General features: G+C 43.9%; 1 protein-coding gene across 2 annotated transcripts in view; it reads right to left on the bottom strand.

Moving 5' to 3' along the window:
- The window catches only part of LOC111969815 (E3 ubiquitin-protein ligase TRIM62-like), a 47,281-nt gene extending 28,893 nt beyond the window's left edge, over window positions 1-18,388 (bottom strand). Inside the window, exons 1-2 of one of the 2 annotated variants that reach the window (XM_023996102.2) lie at window positions 17,944-18,388; window positions 16,621-17,180 (exon numbers count right to left, since the gene is read on the bottom strand). In XM_023996102.2, the coding sequence (XP_023851870.1) occupies window positions 16,621-17,028 (408 nt within the window). In that variant the 5' untranslated portion in view covers window positions 17,029-17,180; window positions 17,944-18,388. The remainder of the gene's footprint in view (window positions 1-16,620; window positions 17,181-17,943) is intronic. The other variant, XM_023996103.2, reaches the window with a different exon arrangement.
- Window positions 18,389-19,215: the final 827 nt, after the last annotated feature.

The following is a 19,215-nucleotide window of genomic DNA, read 5'->3' on the forward strand; positions in this document are numbered from 1 at the left end:
ACTCTGTACTCAGATTATGGGGTTGTCGCAAATGATCAAAGAATCTCCATTTAAAACAGATTTCCATGCAGATGTGTACAGCACCATTGTGTTAGGAAGAGCTGATTTCCCTGCTGAATTACACCGACTGGTGTACACACAGGGCTGAGGATAAGACCTTAGTGTACCTTAAACTGTCAAAGTTAGGAGACAGCACTTCCCCTTTCATAGCCAGGCAGACATGACCTGCTAATCCTCCTCCTGCTCCTCTCTCCTGCACACATACCACTCCCCAGGCAGTCTGGCAGCTAGCTAAATAAAGGTTAAATGTAAAAATAAAATAAAAAAGGCCTACGGGGACAGGGTGGGACCAGCACGGACTGACTACAACCAACTAGGCTATATCAACATCATTACACATAACTTATACTAAGGTATTCCACTGCCACAGTATCAACTAGGTTAATTGGCATAAGTGGGCTTATATAAACCTAATTTCATTGGCCTATTTCTTCCTGCGTTCTTAGACATTTTACAGCTTATTGCAAAAGAGGGAGTGAGTTGGGCTGTAATAAAAACAGATGCGGGGACCTAAGAAAGCACATGAGAGAAGAAGAAACAAACAGCCAACCAGTCAACAAACAGTGGAGACTAGTGAGGACTCAAGACTCCAAATCGGGAACACTGGAGGGACCCCTCCTTCAGTTTAAAAAAAATACAAATCTCCAACTAAKTAAATTAGGGATGCACGATATCAAAAATAAATAAATAAAAAGCATAGCGGAATTGGCCTATATAAGCTAAAAATGCCAATACCAGCATTGGCCCGATGTCTTGTTTAACGMCGATGTGCAAAACCGATGTCAAAGTTGACATGCATACCTATATAACATAGCTTTACGACGTAATGACGCCATGAAGAATACAGCATTCCTAACCTAGCCCACAATGTCTGTTGTGTGGATCTATTTATAAGTTTCAAAGGAAGATAACAAAAAGGCCATATGCAACGTTTGTGCTGCTATTATTCCCAGAGGGGAGAAAGTGAAATCGTTCAATACCACAAACCTAATTACTTATTTGAAAGTGCATCACCCCCAGATGTTCAGCGACTACTTAGAACAAAAGCAGAAAAAACTAAGCGCACACTTCCAACAGCTAAACAAGTTSAAGTCGGGCAGTCATTTGAAAGAGTATGAACATTTCAGCGAGACAACCCAAAGGCGAAATCCATGAATGAATTCCAGATAATGGAATGAATTGCCCTTGACAAGCAACCGTTCTCTGTCGTGGATGATGTTGGCTTTCGCCGACTGGTCGAGCACCTCGAGCCCCGGTACACAYTACCAAGTAGGCGCTATTTTTCAGATGTTGCCCTAMCGGAGTTACACAGTATTGTTGAAACGCACATCCATGAGCTACCTGCTATGGGTGTCACTGCTATTAGCTTCACGACTGACGTTTGGACCAGCGATGTCAGCCCCATGAGCATGCTGAGTCTGACAGCACAGTGGGTCGACAAGGATTTCGTACTGAGGAAAGACGTATTGAATGCTCGAGAATGTGCTGGTTCCCATACCGCTGCTGCCATTTCAATGGCATTTGAGATGTTTGAAACTTGGACACACTCCTAGCTCCATTCAAACAACTGACTGCGTCAGCAGCAGACGTGATACCCTCTGTCATGGCAGTGAAACACCTGCTCAACAAAACTGCCGACAGACCGTGGGGTTAAAACTTGCAAAAGTACTCTACTAGAGACTGTGAACAAGCGAGTCGGTGACATTCTCTCTGAGCCTCTACTGTGTCGCCACCATGCTCGATGCTAGGTACAAGGACCGCTACTTCGATGCAGACAAGAAACAGGGTTTACGTGAAATGTTGTTACAGCCACAGCTGGACAAGATGGAAATGGACACAGTGACAGTGCGCACCGAGGAAAAGAGGCCACGGACAGAGCTGAAACTTCACTGCTTGACATGTATGATGAAATCCTAAGTGAGAATGAAACAACTGAACAATGAAACAGCACAGTAAGTAAGTGAAAGAAATAGGTTTTGATTATGTTTAACTGGTAATGGGGACATACAGTACGTAAATGTCAACAAAATTACTTTTTGGTCAGTTGTGTGTCAACTATTTAACTGTACTAGAATGCTTAAAAAACAGCTAAAATTATAAATATCTGTTATCGATATCAGTTTTTGGGAAGGGAAATATCGGATATCGGTATCGGCCAAAAATGTCATATCGGTGCATCCCTACAGTCAATGCAAAACCCCAAAAATCTACTGCAACAGTCAACGTATTTTCTCAACACCTCCTCAATTCAGTTAAATCAGTGCCACGGTGTTATAAAAAGACAAATGTGCAGTGAAATGAAGAGTGGGAGGAGGTGGATGAGCTAGTCATAGTCCCATCGGACGCGGGAAGTCTAGTTTAATGCACAACAGATGAAGCAACATCCAACTCGTCCACTGGAAACATACAAATACCTTAGGACTTGTTGTATGATTAGTCTGCTGGCGTGGTCATCTGACATAGCAAAAGGTGAATAAAACGTGCACTTTCTAGGTGGGTTTACACAAACCTCTTGTAGAACTCCCCGTCTCACTTTGGGAGCCCTCGGCAGAGCTTCGCTAGGCAAGCAGCTTCAGTGGTAGCAGCAGAAACAAGTGAAATAGGCTAGAAGCTAATGCATCTATCCCTGGATGAGGATGTTAGCTCTGTATACATCCTTTCTTAAAAATGTTCAACTGTTAATGGTGGGCTGCGACGTGTCAAGGGTCAATGTATCAATATTTCATTAATTACTGGAATTGATTTGGGCAAGTGCAACTGCACTCTCTGTTCAGTGTGCTCTCTTCTTAGCAGCGGTGCCTCTGTTCAGTTTGCCAGCTGAGCGAGTGGGAGGAAGATGTGCGTGCGCCTCGTGGTTTACCAGATCTTTTTCTCAGCAGTTTTCTTGAAGATCGCTCCGCGACCCACACGCTGCAGCGCTGTGGTTCAGCAGCAGATGGTCCGCTCTCAGCCACTGACTTGTCATTCCCACCCCACCCGGCATCACTCACCGCTGTCATCGAATTGACTCAAGCTAGCCACAAGTTCTGAGTGAGCTCAATCGTCATGAAACGCAAATAAAGCGGTGAGTTTTTCTCTTTTGGTTTCATACAAACTTTGAGAAATAACGAGGAGTGCCCACAATGTGTTTTGTGCGGGGAAGCGATTAGTAATGATTTTCTCAAAACAAACAAATTAAAACAGCGCGTGCTGACCAAACATCCCCAGCATGACGGTAAACCCGGGGACTTTCAGAACAGGGCAGAATGCTTCAGGAAACAGGACACTTCAACAATGGAAGAGTAAGTCAGCTAGCAAGGCATTGTTGTCCTTTTAGAACAGGTGATGATGATGATGATGATATTGTAAGCAGAAGTAAGGGAGTACTCACTCTCATAGTAGTCGATGCGAGTTCCCCGTTCAAACAATCCCCTTGTACACAGCTAATAGCTAGCAAACGTTAACGTTCACCAAAGCAAGCAAGCTAGCTACGGTGTGCAACCCTAAGTAACAGTACAGATGAAAAATGATCAGGCCTACTGTACATCTTACTGTAGAAGTTATTGTTGAAAACAAGTCTAGGTTGAAACTGTTGCGGTTAAAACACAATAATTAAGTAATAATTTTCATTCTGAACTGGAATAAACTGATTGAAGCAAGATGCTTTTTGATGCAAACACACTCACACAGTTCTGCGTTTCTCATCTACAGCAGCTAATAGTCTCCTGCCTGACTGAGAAAGCAGTAGATGTTCTGATCCAGTTTAGCACCAGATATCTATGCGAGTCAGGGTTCTCAACTCTGGCGTACTTTTTTTTTTTTAAGTACAGGGGGCCTCCTGAGTGGCGCAGCGGTCTAAGGCACTGCATCGCAGTGTTGCGCCATCACTACAGCCTTTGGTTCGATCCCAGGCTGTGTCATTACTGGCCGTGACAGGGAGTCCCACAGGGGGGGGGGGGGGCSCAMAATTGSCCCAATGTTTAGCSGGGGGGGGGGCTTTACTTGGTTCATTGCACCCTAGCGACTACTTGTGGCGGGCTGGGCGCCCGCAGGCTGACTTCGGTAGTCAGTTGAACGGTGTTTCCTCCGACACATTGGTGCAGCTGGCTTCCAGGTTAAGCAAGCGGGTGTTATTAACAAGCATGGTTTGGTGGGTCATATTTCAGGGAGGATGCATGACTCGCCCTTCACCTCTCCCAAGCCTGTTGCAGTTGCAGCGATAAGACAAGATTGTAATCACAAAAAGTGGGTAGAAATAAATTACACATAAAAAGTACAGAAACAAACTCAATGCTGAGCATGACCATAGGGTAGCACTGTCAAAAAGTCCAGAATATATCTGCTTGTTGAAAACTTCAACCAGCCACACACCTCTCATTAAGATGGTGTGTTTGTGTTTTCTGGTCCACATCTGTGTGCTGTGATCAGATTATTCAAGTTCATAATGAAAAATTATGTATTGTGTTTTAACAGTCACAGTTCCCAACCTAGACTTGTTTTCAACAATCATTTGTACAGTAAGATGTACAGTAGGCCTGATCATATTCATCTGTATTGTTACTTAGGGTTGCACTATCAAAAACTGAGCCTGTGTGTTTGTTTTCTGTTAGACATCGTGTGATGTGATCAATCAGTTTATTCCTGTTGAGAATGAAAATGTATTGTATTTAACAGCAACAGTTCCACCAAGACAGATATGTAAGAGTGTTTTTAACGGGGAACAATAAACATGAATATCTATTTATACGGGTATTTCGTTTCATTGTTATTTGTTGTTGTCTATATTGCATTTGTTTTAGGCAGAAGGGGCAATGAAATGTACCCATATTTACATATAGTTGCATGTTTTCATAAGCTTGGGTCCCAGGAAAACAGAATTTCTCATTTGGGTCTAATAGGACATGACCGTTCTGTCTTTCCCATGGCCCTGTTTCCGCATGAACGCAACCGCACTCTCTCTCTCTGCGATGCCACCCTGACTAACCGCCAATCCACTCAAACTCATTTGCTAGTGAGCTAGAAGAAGAAAATAAACCCGTCTGGCTCTGGGAACCCACCTTTCTCAGAAGAATTATAGAAACGAGCTATGTAATAAAGAGCATATGGCGGGAATTAGGAGGAAAAATAAGGACGGGATAGAGGGAGCGAGAAAGTAAATGAGAGAGAGAGAGAGAGCGCTGGAGCGGACTGGGGCAGGACACAGGAGAATTGGTAGCCAAGGGTGCCAATGAAATTGCCTGACTCATTACTGCAGCAATGGGCCTGTGTGTGGAAAGGGAGCTCAGAGAGAGCCTCACAGAGTGAGAGAGACAGAGAGCTCTGGTTAACCCCTGGAGGGACACTTCAAAGGCCCACATGCTCCTCTCTTTCCACTGCTTCAAATACCACACAGTGGAGCAGATAAGGGGAAAATGTTAACACATTGTCATGCTTAACCTCCGTGGAGGATGAAATGATAACTGGGGATATGGCAGGTCTAATGGAGAGTGGAATACAGGAGTTCCCTTTAACTGACAGATCTTGCTGGGGGTTCAGCCATAGACACCTACACTCCCAGTATAGAAAATCAGGGAGCCATTGGAGACTTTGCTAAAGCAAATAGATGTGCTGTACCCTCTACCACAGCCTCCTGCGCATTCCTAAAAATAACGTCTCTGGAGCTCAGTTAGTCTCCAAACACGTCCTTGTATGCATAAGTAACCAGGGGCTACAGAACACTTTTCCTCTAGTCTGGGTTTCCCATCACCGCTGTCTGTCTAATGACAAGTGGAGCAGAAAGAGGTTCATGTCCTGGCGCCACTGGAAAGCAGGCAGAGGCTCTCTCTAACCTCAAACTCTCCTGTCCCAGTCCCAAGCTGCTGTGCTGTTTGTTGCTACTTGCCAAACTTTACTATTTACTTTTAATAACCATTTAAACTCTGCATTTAACAAGATTTCCCAGCGTCTTAGTTTTGTCCTTGTTCGTTTTTTTTCATGCAACTTTTTTACCCCGGGCGTTTTATCTGGACATGCTTCTGCAGGACCTCCACCAGCCGAAAAAGCTAAGTAGTAACATTAACCCTATGCCATCTAATCGCAGTCACTGTACTCATAATATGCACAACAACTATCACCTTATGGTGAGGATAGCAGAGTTGCAAGCCCAGCTTCAGACGCAATCGTTAGGCAAGGGCAATTTAAGTGTAGGAAAGGATGAAACAGCGTCTGTCACCAGGAAGTACAGATAGTAGTATAAATCCGCTCACAAAGTCCTCGCAGCCGGATACTTTTCTCAAGGCTTCATTCAGCCAACAGAAACTTTCAACCGGTTCTCCCCATTAAGCAACGAGTCGGAGTCAAAGGCCGAGCCTTCTCAGGTCTCTCCTCCACCCGTTACGGGGTGTGAGCCGCAGAAGCTACCCACCATTGGCTCTGACAAATTGAAAACCCCTAGTCATTGGCGACTCCATTACCCACAAAACTAGACTTAAAGAATCATCCAGCAATCATACACTGTTTACCAGGGGGCAGGGCTACTGACGTAAATGCTAATCTGAAGATGGTGCTGGATGAGGCTAAAACTGGTGAGTGTAGAGAGTATAGGGTTATTGTTATCTACGTCGGCACCAACTATGTTAGGGTGAAACAGTCAGAGGTCACCAAGCGCAACATAACTTCAGCGTGTAAATTAGCTAGTAAGACGTGTTGGCATCGAGTAAATGTCTCTAGCCCCCCTCTCAGTCCTAGCTGGAGGGGTGCTCTCATCTTATCTATCAACATAGACAGGGCTCTAACTCCTCTAGCTCCACAATGAGATGTGTTGCAGGCCAGGTTGCAGGCCAGGCAGCAGGCTGTTAGCCAGCTTGCCAGCTTAGTGGAGTCTGCCGCTAGCACAATCAGTATAGTCAGCTTAGTTTTTCCCCCATTGAGACAGTGTCTGTGCCTAAATCTAGGTCAGGAAAATCTAAACATGGCGGTGTTCACTTTAGCAATCTCACTGGAATAAAGACCTCCATCCCTGTCATTTTTTAAAGAGACTGATAATACCTCACAATTCAAAATAGGACTACTTAATGTTAGATCCCTCATATCCAAGGCAATCATAGTCAATTAACTAATCACTGATCATAACCTTGATGTGATTGGCCTGACTGAAGCATGGCTTAAGCCTGATGAATATAATGAGTTAAATGAGGCCTCTCTTCCAGGTTACACTAGTATCTCCCACACATCCTGCAAAGGAAAAGGCGTTGCTTACATTTTTTACAGCAAATTTCTATTGAAAAATAAATAAAATAAACTGCTTTTCATTTGATTAGCTTCTAGTCATTAAATCTACGCAACCTACCCAAGCACTTTTTATATCCCTGAATTACTATCAGACCTTGTAGTCATGGCAGATAATATTCTAATTTTTTGGTGACTTCAATATTCACATGGAGAAGTCCACAGACCCACTCAAAGGCTTTTGGAGCCATTATCGATTCAGTGAGTTGTCCAACATGTATTCGGACGTACGCATTGCCACAGTCATAACCTGGATCTCGTTCTGACCAGTGGAATATATATTGTGGATCTAAATGTTGTTCCTCATAATCCTGGACTATGGGACCACCGTTTTATTACGTTTGCAATCGCAAACAAATAATCTGCTCAGACCCCAACCAAGGATTGTCAAAAGCCGCGCTATAAAATCGGACAACCCAAAGGTTCCTAGATGCCCTTCCAGTCTCCCTCCACCTACCCAAGGACGTCGGAGTACAAAAATCCGTTAACCACCTAACCGAGGATCTAAATTTAACCTTGCATAATACCCTAGACGCAGTTACACCTCTAAAAACATTTGTCACAAGAAATTAGCTCCCTGGTATACAGAAAATACCAGAGCCCTGAAGCAAGCGTCCAGAATTTTTTTACGGAAATGGAGCGACACCAAACTGAAAGTCTTCCGACTAGCTTGGAAAAGACAGTTCCGTGCAATATCGAAGAACCCTCACTGCTGCTCGATCAGCCTAATTTTCCAACCTGATTGAGGAGAATAAAAACGAATCAAAAATGTATATTTGATACTGCCGCAAATCTAACTGAAAAGCAGCATTCCCCAAGAGAGGAGGGCTTTCACTTCAGCAGTGATGAATTCATGAACTTCTTCGACGAAAAGATCATGATCATTAGAAAGACAATTACGGACTCCTCTTTGAATATGTGTGTTGCTCAATAACTCAGTTGTCCTGAGTCTCCCCTGAACTGACAGGACCTAAGATCAATGGTGACACTGGAGTTTTAAAACCCTGTTAAACATTCACGAAAAAAGTCATGGCCTCCAACCCTTCCAGCTGCCTACTGGACCCTATTCCAACTAAACTACTGAAAGAGCTCCTTCCTGTGCTTGGTCCTCCTATGTTGAACATAATAAATGTCTCCCTATCCTCCGGACGTGTACCAAACTCACTACAAGTGGCAGTAATAAAGCCTCTCCTGAAAAAGCAAAAACCTTGACTCAGAAAGTATATATCAAATCTCCCATTCCTCTCAAAAAATAAATAAAAGCTGTTGCGCAGCTACTCACTGCCTTCTTGAAGACACATCTGAAACGCCTCCAGTCTGGTTTTAGACCCCATCATAGTACTGAGACTTACCACCTTCACACGTGCAATGACCTTTTATGGCGTCAGACCAAGGATCTGCAGCTGTGCTTGTGCTCCTAGACCTTAGTGCTGCCTTCGACACCATCAATCACCGTATTCTACTGGAAGCCTGTGTTTCAGACATAAGGAAGTGGATGATGGAAAAATTGTACTTTTAAACTCGGACAAAACAGAGATGCTCGTTCTAGGTCCCAGGTCCCAAGAAACAAAGAGATTTGCTGTTTGATCTGGGGTGGCAGGTAGCCTAGTGGTTAGAGCGTTGGACTAGTAACCGAAAGGTTGCAAGATCGAATCCCCGAGCTGACAAGGTAAAAATCTGTCGTCCTGCCCCTGAACAAGACAGTTAACCCACTGTTCCTAGACCGTCACAGAAAATAAGAATTTGTTCTTAATTGGCTTGCCTAGTTAAATAAAGGTAAAATAAAAACATTTAAAATAAATTAATCTTCATGGTTGTACAGTCATCTCAAAACTGAAGGACCTTAGCGTTACTCTGGACCCTGATCTCTCCTTTGACTAGCACATCAAGAATATTTAAAGGGCAGCTTTCCCCCCCACATCTTCGTAATATTGCAAAAATCAATAACTGTTTGTCCAAAAATGATGCAGAAAAGCTTGCTTGTCACTTCTAGATTAAACTACTGCAATGCTCTACTCTCCGGCTACCCGGATAAAGCACTAAATAGACTTCAGTTAGTGCTAAACACAGCTGCTAGAATCTTGACTTGAACAAAAAAAATGGATCATATTACTCCTCTCTACACTGGCTTCTTGTTAAGGCTAGGGCTGATTTCAAGGTTTTACCACTAACCTACAAAGCATTACATGGACTTGTTCCTACCCATCTCTCCGACTTGGTCCTGCATTACTCTACGGTCACAAGACGCAGGCCTGCTTACTGTCCCTAGAATTTCTAAGCAAACAGCAGGTTGTTCTCCTATAGAACTACATTTTTATGGAATGGTCTGTCTATCCATGTGAGAGACGCAGACTCGGTCTCGACCTTTAAGTCTTTACTGAAGACTCAGCTCTTCAGTAGGTCCTATTATTGAGTGTAGTCTGGCCCAGGGTAGTGAAGGTGAATGGGGATTCTCTGCCTCTTTCCCTATTATGGGGGCTGAGTCACTGTTAGTGCTCTTCCATGCCGTGCTGTGGCGTCCCTAGGAGGGGTGCTTCACTTGAGTGGGTTGAGTCACTGACGTGACCTTCCTGTACGGTGTGGCGCGCCCTCGGGCTTGTGCGGTGGAGGAGATCTTCGTGGGCTCGTGCGGTGGAGGAGATCTTCGTGGGCTCGTGCGGTGGAGGAGATCTTCGTGGGCTCGTGCGGTGGAGGAGATCTTCGTGGGCTCGTGCGGTGGAGGAGATCTTCGTGGGCTATACTCAGCCTTGTCTCAGGGTGGTAAGTTGGTGGTATGTTGATATCCCTCCAGTGGTAAGGGAGCTGCGCTTTGGGGGTGGGGTTATATCCTGTCTGGTTTGCCCTGTCCGGGGGTATCATCGGACGGGGCCACAGGGTCCCCGACCCCGTCTCTATGCTGCAATAGTCTGTGCTGGGGGGCTAGGGTCAGTCTGTCCTATCTGGTGAAATTCTCATGTCTTATCTGGTGTCCTGTGTGCTGCTGTTCTGCGGCTATGGAACCCTGACCGGTTCACCGGATGTGCTACCTTCTCTAGCGCCCTCTCTCTCCCCCCCTCTCTCTCTGAATGCTCAGCTATGAAAAGCCAATTGACATTTACTCCTGAGGTGGTGACCTGTTGCACCCTCTACAAGCACTTTGATTATTATTTGACCCTGCTGGTCATCTATGAACATTTGTAAATCTTGAAGAACGATCTGGCCTTAATGGCCATGTACTCTTATAATCTCCACCCGGCGCAGCTAGTAGAGGACTGGCCACGCCTCAGAACCTGGTTCCTCTCTAGGTTTCTTCCTTGGTTCCTGCCTTTCCAGGGAGTTTTTCCTAGCCACTGTGCTTCTACATCTGCATTGCTTGCCGTTTGGGGTTTTAGGCTGGGTTTCTGTATAAGCACTTTGTGACATCTGCTGATGTAAAAAGGGCTTTAGATATACATTGATTTGATCTGCAACCCGACAGACCACATCACAATTAAGGGACTGGCCTTAGTGATTCCACTTTGTCTATATGGAGCAGATATAAATGGGCCTAAAATAAAGTATTCAGACCTCTTCTCTTTTCCACATTTTGTTACAGTACATACAGCCTTATTCTAAAACTGATAAAATTATTCCCCCCCCCTCAATCAACCCCATAATGACAAAGTGAAAACAGGTTTAGAATCTATTGCTAATCTATTAAAAATAAATAACAGAAATAAATGTACATAAGTATTCAGACCCTTTGCTATGAGACTTGAAATTGAGCTCAGGTGCATCCGGTTTCCATTGATCATTCTTGAGATGTTTCTACAACTTGATTGGAGTCCACCCATGGTAAATTAAATTGATTGGACATGATTTGGAAAGGCACACACCTGACTATATGAGGTGTAATAGTTGACAGTGGATGTCAAAGGAAAAACCAAGCAATGAGGTTGAAGGAATTGTCCGTAGAGCTCCGAGACAGGATTGTGTCGGGGCACAACATTTCTGCAGCATTGAAGGTCCCCAAGAATACAGTGGTCTCCATCATTCTTTAATGGAAGAAGTTTGGAACCACCAAGACTCTTCCTCAAGCTGCCCGCCCGGCCAAACTGAGCAATCGGGGGAGAAGGGCCTTGGTCAGGGAGGTGGCCAAGAACCCGATGGTCACTCTGACAGAGCTCCAGAGTTTCTCTGTGGAGATGGGAGAACCTTCCAGAAGGACAACCATCTCTGCAGCATTCCACCAATCATGCCTTTATTGTAGAGTGGCCAGAGGGAAGCCACTTTCAGTAAATTGCACATGACAGCCCACTTGGAGTTTCCCAAAAGGCACCTAAAGGACTCTCAGACCATGAGAAACAAGATTCTCTGGTCTGATGAAACCAAGGGTCACGTCTGGAGGAAACCTGGCACCATCCCTACGGTGAAGCATGGTGGTAGCAGCATCATGCTGACTTGCCTTGGTAAATAAAAAGGTTACATAATTTTTTTTAAATATATTTTTAAAATTCTGTGGGGATGTTTTTCAGCAGCAGGGACTGGGAGACTAGTCAGGATCGAGGGAAAGATGAACGTAGCAAAGTACAGAGATCCTTGATGAAAACCTGCTCCAGAGCACTCAGGACCTCAGACTGGGGTGAAGGTTCACCTTCAAATCAGGACAACAACCCTAAGCACACAGCCAAGACAACACAGGAGTGGCTCAGCCAGAGCCCGGACTTGAACCCGATCGAACATCTCTGGAGAGACCTGAAAATAGCTATGCAGCGACGCTGCCCATCCAACCTGACAGAGCTTGAGAGGATCTGCAGAGAAGAATGGGAGAAACTCCCCAAATACAGGTGTGCCAAGCTTGTAGCGTCATACCCACGAAGACGAGGCTGTAATCGCTGTCAAAGGTGCTTCAACAAAGTACTGAGTAAAGGGTCTGAATACTTAAGTAAATGTGATATTTCAGTTTTTATTTTTGCTTTGTCATTATGGGGTATTGTGTGTAGATTGAGGGGGGAAAAAACAGTTTCATCCATTTTATAATAAGCCTGTAAAGTAACACAATGTGGGGAAAAGTCATGGGTTCTGAACACTTTCCCAATGCAATGTCTATTCACAGCAGCCATTCATGTCTGATATAGTCTCGTAAACCCGACCCAACAGTAAATAGAGTCTGGTTTCAATGATGGACTCTCTTAGGATGGAGGAACTACGTCACTGCCTAAGTCGCTACCTTATCCGCTTGAACAAAATACAAAATAGTAGATTGCAATAGGGCTGTGACGGTCATGGAATTTTGGACGACGTAATTGGTCAGCCAAATGACCGCTGTCACCATAATAACCGCTCGAATAGCGCAACAACAAAATGTTCTCCTCTGCTCCTGACGGCGTGTGCTGCCATAGAAATAGAATGAACAGAACGAGCGTCCCAATTCCTTATCGAAGTTGCCAAAAGAGTCCAGCATTGAAACCAGACCCTAGTCACTGTTGCTGTTGGGTTTTCCGCAACAAGGTCTGATCAACTGTGTAGTGAAAGGATGCAGTTGAAAGATCCATCCACAAACATAGCATAAGCAATCTCCCACTCTGTTTCAGATGGCACTAACATGGAAAAAGATTGCACCATTATTGCATCAAACAAAGCTGTCCATTCACCCACAAACACTTCAGTCAGAGATGGAATCCCAAAGGCAAGAAGCCTCAATGGCCAGACTTCAGACTAATAAGGCTAAGCCAATGACCAACTAAACAAAACATTATTTACAATTGTGTATTTGTAAAAGGGGTTGATCTGCTCTGAATCGTTGGGGAGATGCGATCATGCTAGCCATGCCCTCCTGTGTGAACAGAGGCATAAAGCCCCTCCTACGCAGAGTGCATTAGTTCCCTCAATCTCTGCTCCCGCAAGCAAATGGTAGAACTGACAACAAATCCTTCTTTCCCCACCTTAATATCCTTTACATTGAAAAGCACATGCAGAAAGTGTGTGTGTGTGTGTGTGTGTGTTGGAGGACATGCCATCTACCACATTATAAATTTGACTGCAGCATGGATCCACAGGGGACAAGGATGACAATCTGCAGGAGCAAAGCCCCCTGACATCAGCAACAACAACCAACAAGACTGTTGGCCTGCCTGCCTGAGGTCAGAGCAGTGGAGTGCCAAGCTAAGGAGATTACACCCTCTTTCTCCCAGCCCAGAGAGTAGCTCCTGCCATGCCTGCCACAAGCCAACCAAAGCCCTGGCTGGCTGGGCTCATCTGTGGCCAGGGCCAGGCAAACAGACAGTACACATCATTTATCTGGCTCAACATATAGGCTATTTTTAAAGCATTCAGTGCAACACCAAAATGTTTGCACCACTCTCTTTGGTAAATTGCTGCGTAAACAACAAGGTAACCAGAGACATTTTGTTCTATCCTCAGTCTTCCAGTAGGGGAATGGGCAACACAGCGACAGTATAATGTAACCTAAAAGCAAGCAACGCTGGGCAAATTACTGCGCCAACCTCTGCTTTTCAATTCACCTCTCAAAATACAGCAATCTTTTAACGCAGGGCAGTAGAGCTGGTGAGTGAGTCAGTCGGTCAGCCTGAAGCTATTTTTCTGTGGTCCTGTATGGCTCAGTTGGTAGAGCATGGTGCTTACACTGCCAAGGTTGTGGGTTCGATTCACGGGGCAACCCATACGCAAAAATGTATGCATGCATTACTAAGTTGCTTTGGATAAAAGCGTCTGCTAAACGTTATATTATTATAAGTATATATTATAATAACAATAATAATATCCTCCTGGTGGCCTGTTGTACAGAGGAATGCTCTCTGTCTCTCTGACTGAGAACCTCATGGAGCTTGCAGTGTCATTACAACCAGAGAGAGAACAAGAGGAAGGTGTGTGTGTGTGTGTGTGTGTGTCTCCACCAAATTCCATCCCACCCAGCAACAACCCTTAGGTCTCAGCTGGCAAAACCCTAGATCAATACCACTCGACAGAGACCTCCCACCTGGCACTTCAAGTGCCTTCTGAACACTGCCTTCTGAGTTGAACATTGCTTTTAGGCACCTTTGTTCATCACACCTTGACACTTTTAACTCAGAATTATCAGGGTTTGTGTTCAATGTGAACTTTGTACCCACAGGTAAAACCATTGAACAATGTGTTTCATCAACCGTCCAACTGGTGTTAGTTAGCTAAAAGCAGGGAAAGAAACAAAACTGAAAGACAGAACATGTTCGCCAATAAGTCGAACAACATTCCTGTTCCTTTCACTGAGCTTAACAAGAAACGACGACCCGAACACAACACTTGAAAGAGAAGTGTGCCAAACTCACAGGGGCCAAAAGTCACGTGTTTCCAAAGGAGACTATGGGTACCTCTCTTCTCTCCGAGTCCTGTAGATTTGGGCAGCTTCTTAACCTCCTGCCGTAATACTAAACGTCACTACAGTTGCTGTTGGAAAAGGCTCCAAGTTGAGAAACAATCCAAGAATGTTGTACCAATTAATTCTGCATTGAGATTATACTGCCCTGGCCCTTTTCATGCTCCAAGGCAGCCTGGATAAACCTAGACAGACAGTTTTGAGGCTTGTCGAGTTCAGTTCCCAGTTCATAATGGTTGCAAGCAGTCAGCAGCAAGTAGACTATTTCAATTGAACTAGGGGGAAGATGTTGTAAAATAGGGTACTACCTTTGACTCTCATGTAGTCAACATGAATATATTAAAAATAGGTTCTCTCTCCTCCTGAGTCAGACATAAGCAATACGGGGATACCAAAGAACATTCAGAGCCTGCTGCCATCCCACAGATAGGCTTAATGCTTGTAGGACAGAAGCAGGTTGAGGAAATTATTTCAAAAGGGCACAAAGACATAAGAACCCAGGTCTGGTCATGCATTTTACATCCACATGAATGTAGCACATTCTTCTTCTACTTCCAGACTCCCAATTGATACAAAGATTAGGGTATATTACACATTTCCATCATATTTCTTGACATCTTACCAGAGTCTAATTTAGCCCAATTTGCCAGTTAGCTACATTGGTACTTGTCATTTAAATTTTTAAAAATTAATATTTGAATATTTTCAAATAATGTGGCCTGAATCAATTAATTATATTCAAAGTATTTAGAAGTATGTTCAAATAATTTCCTATAAATAGCCTGCTATTTGAAAGCATTTTCAAATACTATTTTCAAATACCTGGGTTAAATGCACCGGAGTGAGTTTGAGTCAGTGTATTTTCAAATACTTTCCAAGAGTATTTCCAAATACATAACAATATTAAAACAACTTGACATTTAAAATAAATAGCAAAATACTTACTTACAAATGCCTTTGAAAGTAATGAAAATACCCTAAATAGTATCTGCTAGCTACTAGACTAACTGACCTTCACATCAAACCCAACACCATAAAAGTGTATGCAATTACATAGTACCCCCTTCCTAAAATACACACTACACTGAGCAGCATAATTGGTGTGGCTATGCAAGACCATGATACTGTAGTTCTTATCAGTAAGAAGATACTGTACTACCACATTCAATCCCTAAAAGACTTTGTGTGTCAGTGTGAATTACTGCAGTAAGGAGATTGTGTAACCCTTTCAGACGAGTGCCCGAGTGTTGGTAAGCATAAGCCCTCAGGTCTGGTCCTTATCAGAGTGGTGTTGACCAACCACAGTGTGAATCAAGTGTTTCCGTTCAGCAGTATCACAACTAAGCTCTAGTCAGACAGTGGCTCGGGACAAAGAATGGGTCTCTGTAGCTGCCTTGAGTGTTGACGGATTTAAGGGTTTAATAGACAAAACAAATGGGATTGGACTTGTACTGTTAAGCATACTGTACTTCAATGGAGTGTAAAGAAAGAGAAGAGAACAGGATTAGGCTGACTGCTATGCCAGTGTTATGGGATTGGGTCTCTGTGGAACTAATCCAAGTGTTGAAGAAAAGGCTAACCGTATTAAATTGACACCAAGTATGTCGTAATATCTGCAACATCAAAGGAAAATAGATTGAATTGTTGCTCTATACCTCATCATTAGTCTATACAGAGATGCTATTTGTAATTTCAGACTATATTTGTAATGGAAATCTCATATGGCCTTATTCTACCGTTCTTTGTTACTCTGCCTGAGGGCAAAGACGGTGTGTTATTTTGCAAATCAATGGTTTGTCCTCTATCGTTTGGCAGAAAACTTTTATATATCAACAAATGATTTACAATGGAGTATGTTACACTCCATTTCCCCCTAATTCATCCCCTGGGCCCTGACTATGACCATCACTGTTACCACTTATAATTCTGGACACCTCAGGGTATGTACTGGAGGAGGAGAAGGGATGACCAGTCAAACTGACCTGTATCTCCTCGTAAGCCTCGTCAATAGTGGTGACCTGATGCTGCTCGTGTAAGGCTGGCTCGTCACAGAAGAAACACACCAGGCTCTTGTCGCTGAGGCAGAAAAGCTTGACCTTCTCGTGGTCCTTGCAGGGATAGGAGCTCCTCTGCGCGTTGAGGATGGCGTCCAGCGGGAAGGCTGAGTAGCGCTCCACTATGTTGGACAGCTTGAGGCTTGGGGAGAGAAGAGGGTCTGCGAAGGTCCTCCTGCACTCAGGACAGTCTCGTACACCGTGGGGCTCCTGCCTGCTCCAGTGCTCAGTGATGCACTTTCGGCAGAAATAGTGCTCACAGCCGAAACTGACAGGGTCCTGGTAGATACTCAGGCAGATGGAACACAGGAGCTCATCCTTCAGACAGCAAGCCATTTGCAAACACAGAGGTTGAGCTGCATTTAACTGCACACTGGCTATACTTTTTTAATACAATACTCTGGCCTGTGAGATCAACTTAGGGTTTTGTTCTTGACTGGCAGTTCTTTGACACCCACTTCAGAATCTTGGCCACTTCTTTGATTTTCCTGTATTGGGAGGGAAGAACGCCATATCCATCAGAGCGCTATCCAACAAGCAGCAATTCACATGTATGGGTATACAAAAACATGATTACATAAAACTACATCTGATAAAGGGATCAAGGGCACTGGCATTGCCGACTAGCACTAGGTGCAGTAAACCAGCTATCTTTGCCTTCATATATTGGTAAACAATAGCCAGCAAGAATAGGCTGGTTGCTGGAAGTTAGCTGTGATTTTACCAATTGTTAGRAAATGTGAACCACTGTCAATGCTATGGCATCTGTGTTCAATCAAAAGGTTAGAGATTTTTTAACAGCGGGTTACAGCTACTAAGAGTGAGTGTCGCTCACAGTAACTGCAGTATTTTTAACATTGATTTTAACGTTACCTGTCCTCCCTTCGACACTGGTCGTATCAGCTAACAAGCTAGCCATGTTTCGAAGCTAGCCAGCTACGGCTAACGAATCGACATGTTTATAAAAAGTGAGACAGCAACTCCCTTGATTTGCCATACAAACTTATTTAGTTAACGTTTGTTACCTGGATATTTCTGTACTTTACTTCGCTTGTCAGCTAACTCACCGTTAATATTTTCAGTTGTCAACCTGACAAACTAACGTCAGCTTGCTARCGTTTGCTATCTAACGTTAATTGGCTACCTAGCGAGCTAGTTATAGCTAACGTTAGTTGCCTTGCTGGCCAGCTGGATTTGTAAACATTACTAACATCTGCCTCCTCTATAGGGAAGATAATTTGACAAACTTACCTTAGCAAGTCTCCTTCGGTAACGTTAMTTCAAATCAGGGTGCTTTCAACGCGACCCTGTCTGACCTTTACCAAAACAATCAAAAAAGACTGCTCCACATCAAATAAATCATTTCAGACAACCTCACTCACGGCACTGTTGTCACAGTGACATGCACAACTCCTGAATTTCTGCTCAGGTCCCTTTCAGGAAGGAATGGAATAAGGCAACACAGATAGAACAATGAACCAGATATTTCACMGGATGTATACRTCTGAATCTTCTGGTTCGTGTTTCCCTCACACCAAATATGGTGATGAGAGGAAGCCCATTGGCCGGCAGTGGGAGAAAATAGAGCGAGATGGATTTTGGCWTACATTCTGCAAATTTTCTCATCGAAKAAACGTTTGATCTCCATACAGTTTTCCGTTTCCAAACCTATAATCTATAACAAACAGACTGGACTGCGTTCTGTAGACCCTTTGCCTACGTTTCAAAAAAGTGCGTTGTTTAGAAGGGCGAATTGAGTTACTGCACTTGCGCACWTTACAGAGTAGGCGTTCCCTAACGGAAATATGATAAKAAATGCTAGAACACGCCAATAAGATCTCACTAACTCGTGTTTAGCGCTGCCCAATTCCTTGCTTGTTCTGCCCACTATGATTCATTTGCTCCCATTGGAAACGATAGGCTATGGTCTATCTTGGGTTAATTATAAAACATCTTTGACAGAAATCGCACAACTATTCTTCTTCTTCTTTGGTATCATGGCGTTCGCATATTTTGTTTGTGCATGCCGCCACCTACTGTGAGATAGTGCATGTTCAACCACGTTTTCTTTAAAATAAATAAACATCAATTCCACCACCAATCAAACCTAAACCTATATAACACTATTTTTTTTAAATCTCAAAACATCTTATAACTATTCTGCAGTAGAATCTCGTACACCCAGTTACTTCTCTGCAGCTGCCACCTACACTCATTAAAAAAACACTACCCCATTCCACTACTTTGACCCTATTTGCTCCTTCACCATGCYAACAGCCTGGGATGATGGAACACCCACACKCAACACACCCTGTAACTCTTCTGAAGTCAAATCTTGTATACCCAAATACTTTTCTTCTGCTGCCACTACAACATCTATTTTCTGTGATTTATGTTACCTTTTCTTCAGTACAGTTGATATTGCTATGACCTTACTGAAGTTCAAAACACTCTATGGCCTATCCCCCTGTGCTGACACAAATCTCCTACTCACTGGGATCCTCTCAGGATTCCTCACTCTTG

This window comes from Salvelinus sp. IW2-2015, linkage group LG11, assembly GCF_002910315.2.
Source record: "Salvelinus sp. IW2-2015 linkage group LG11, ASM291031v2, whole genome shotgun sequence".
NCBI lineage: Eukaryota > Metazoa > Chordata > Actinopteri > Salmoniformes > Salmonidae > Salvelinus > Salvelinus sp. IW2-2015.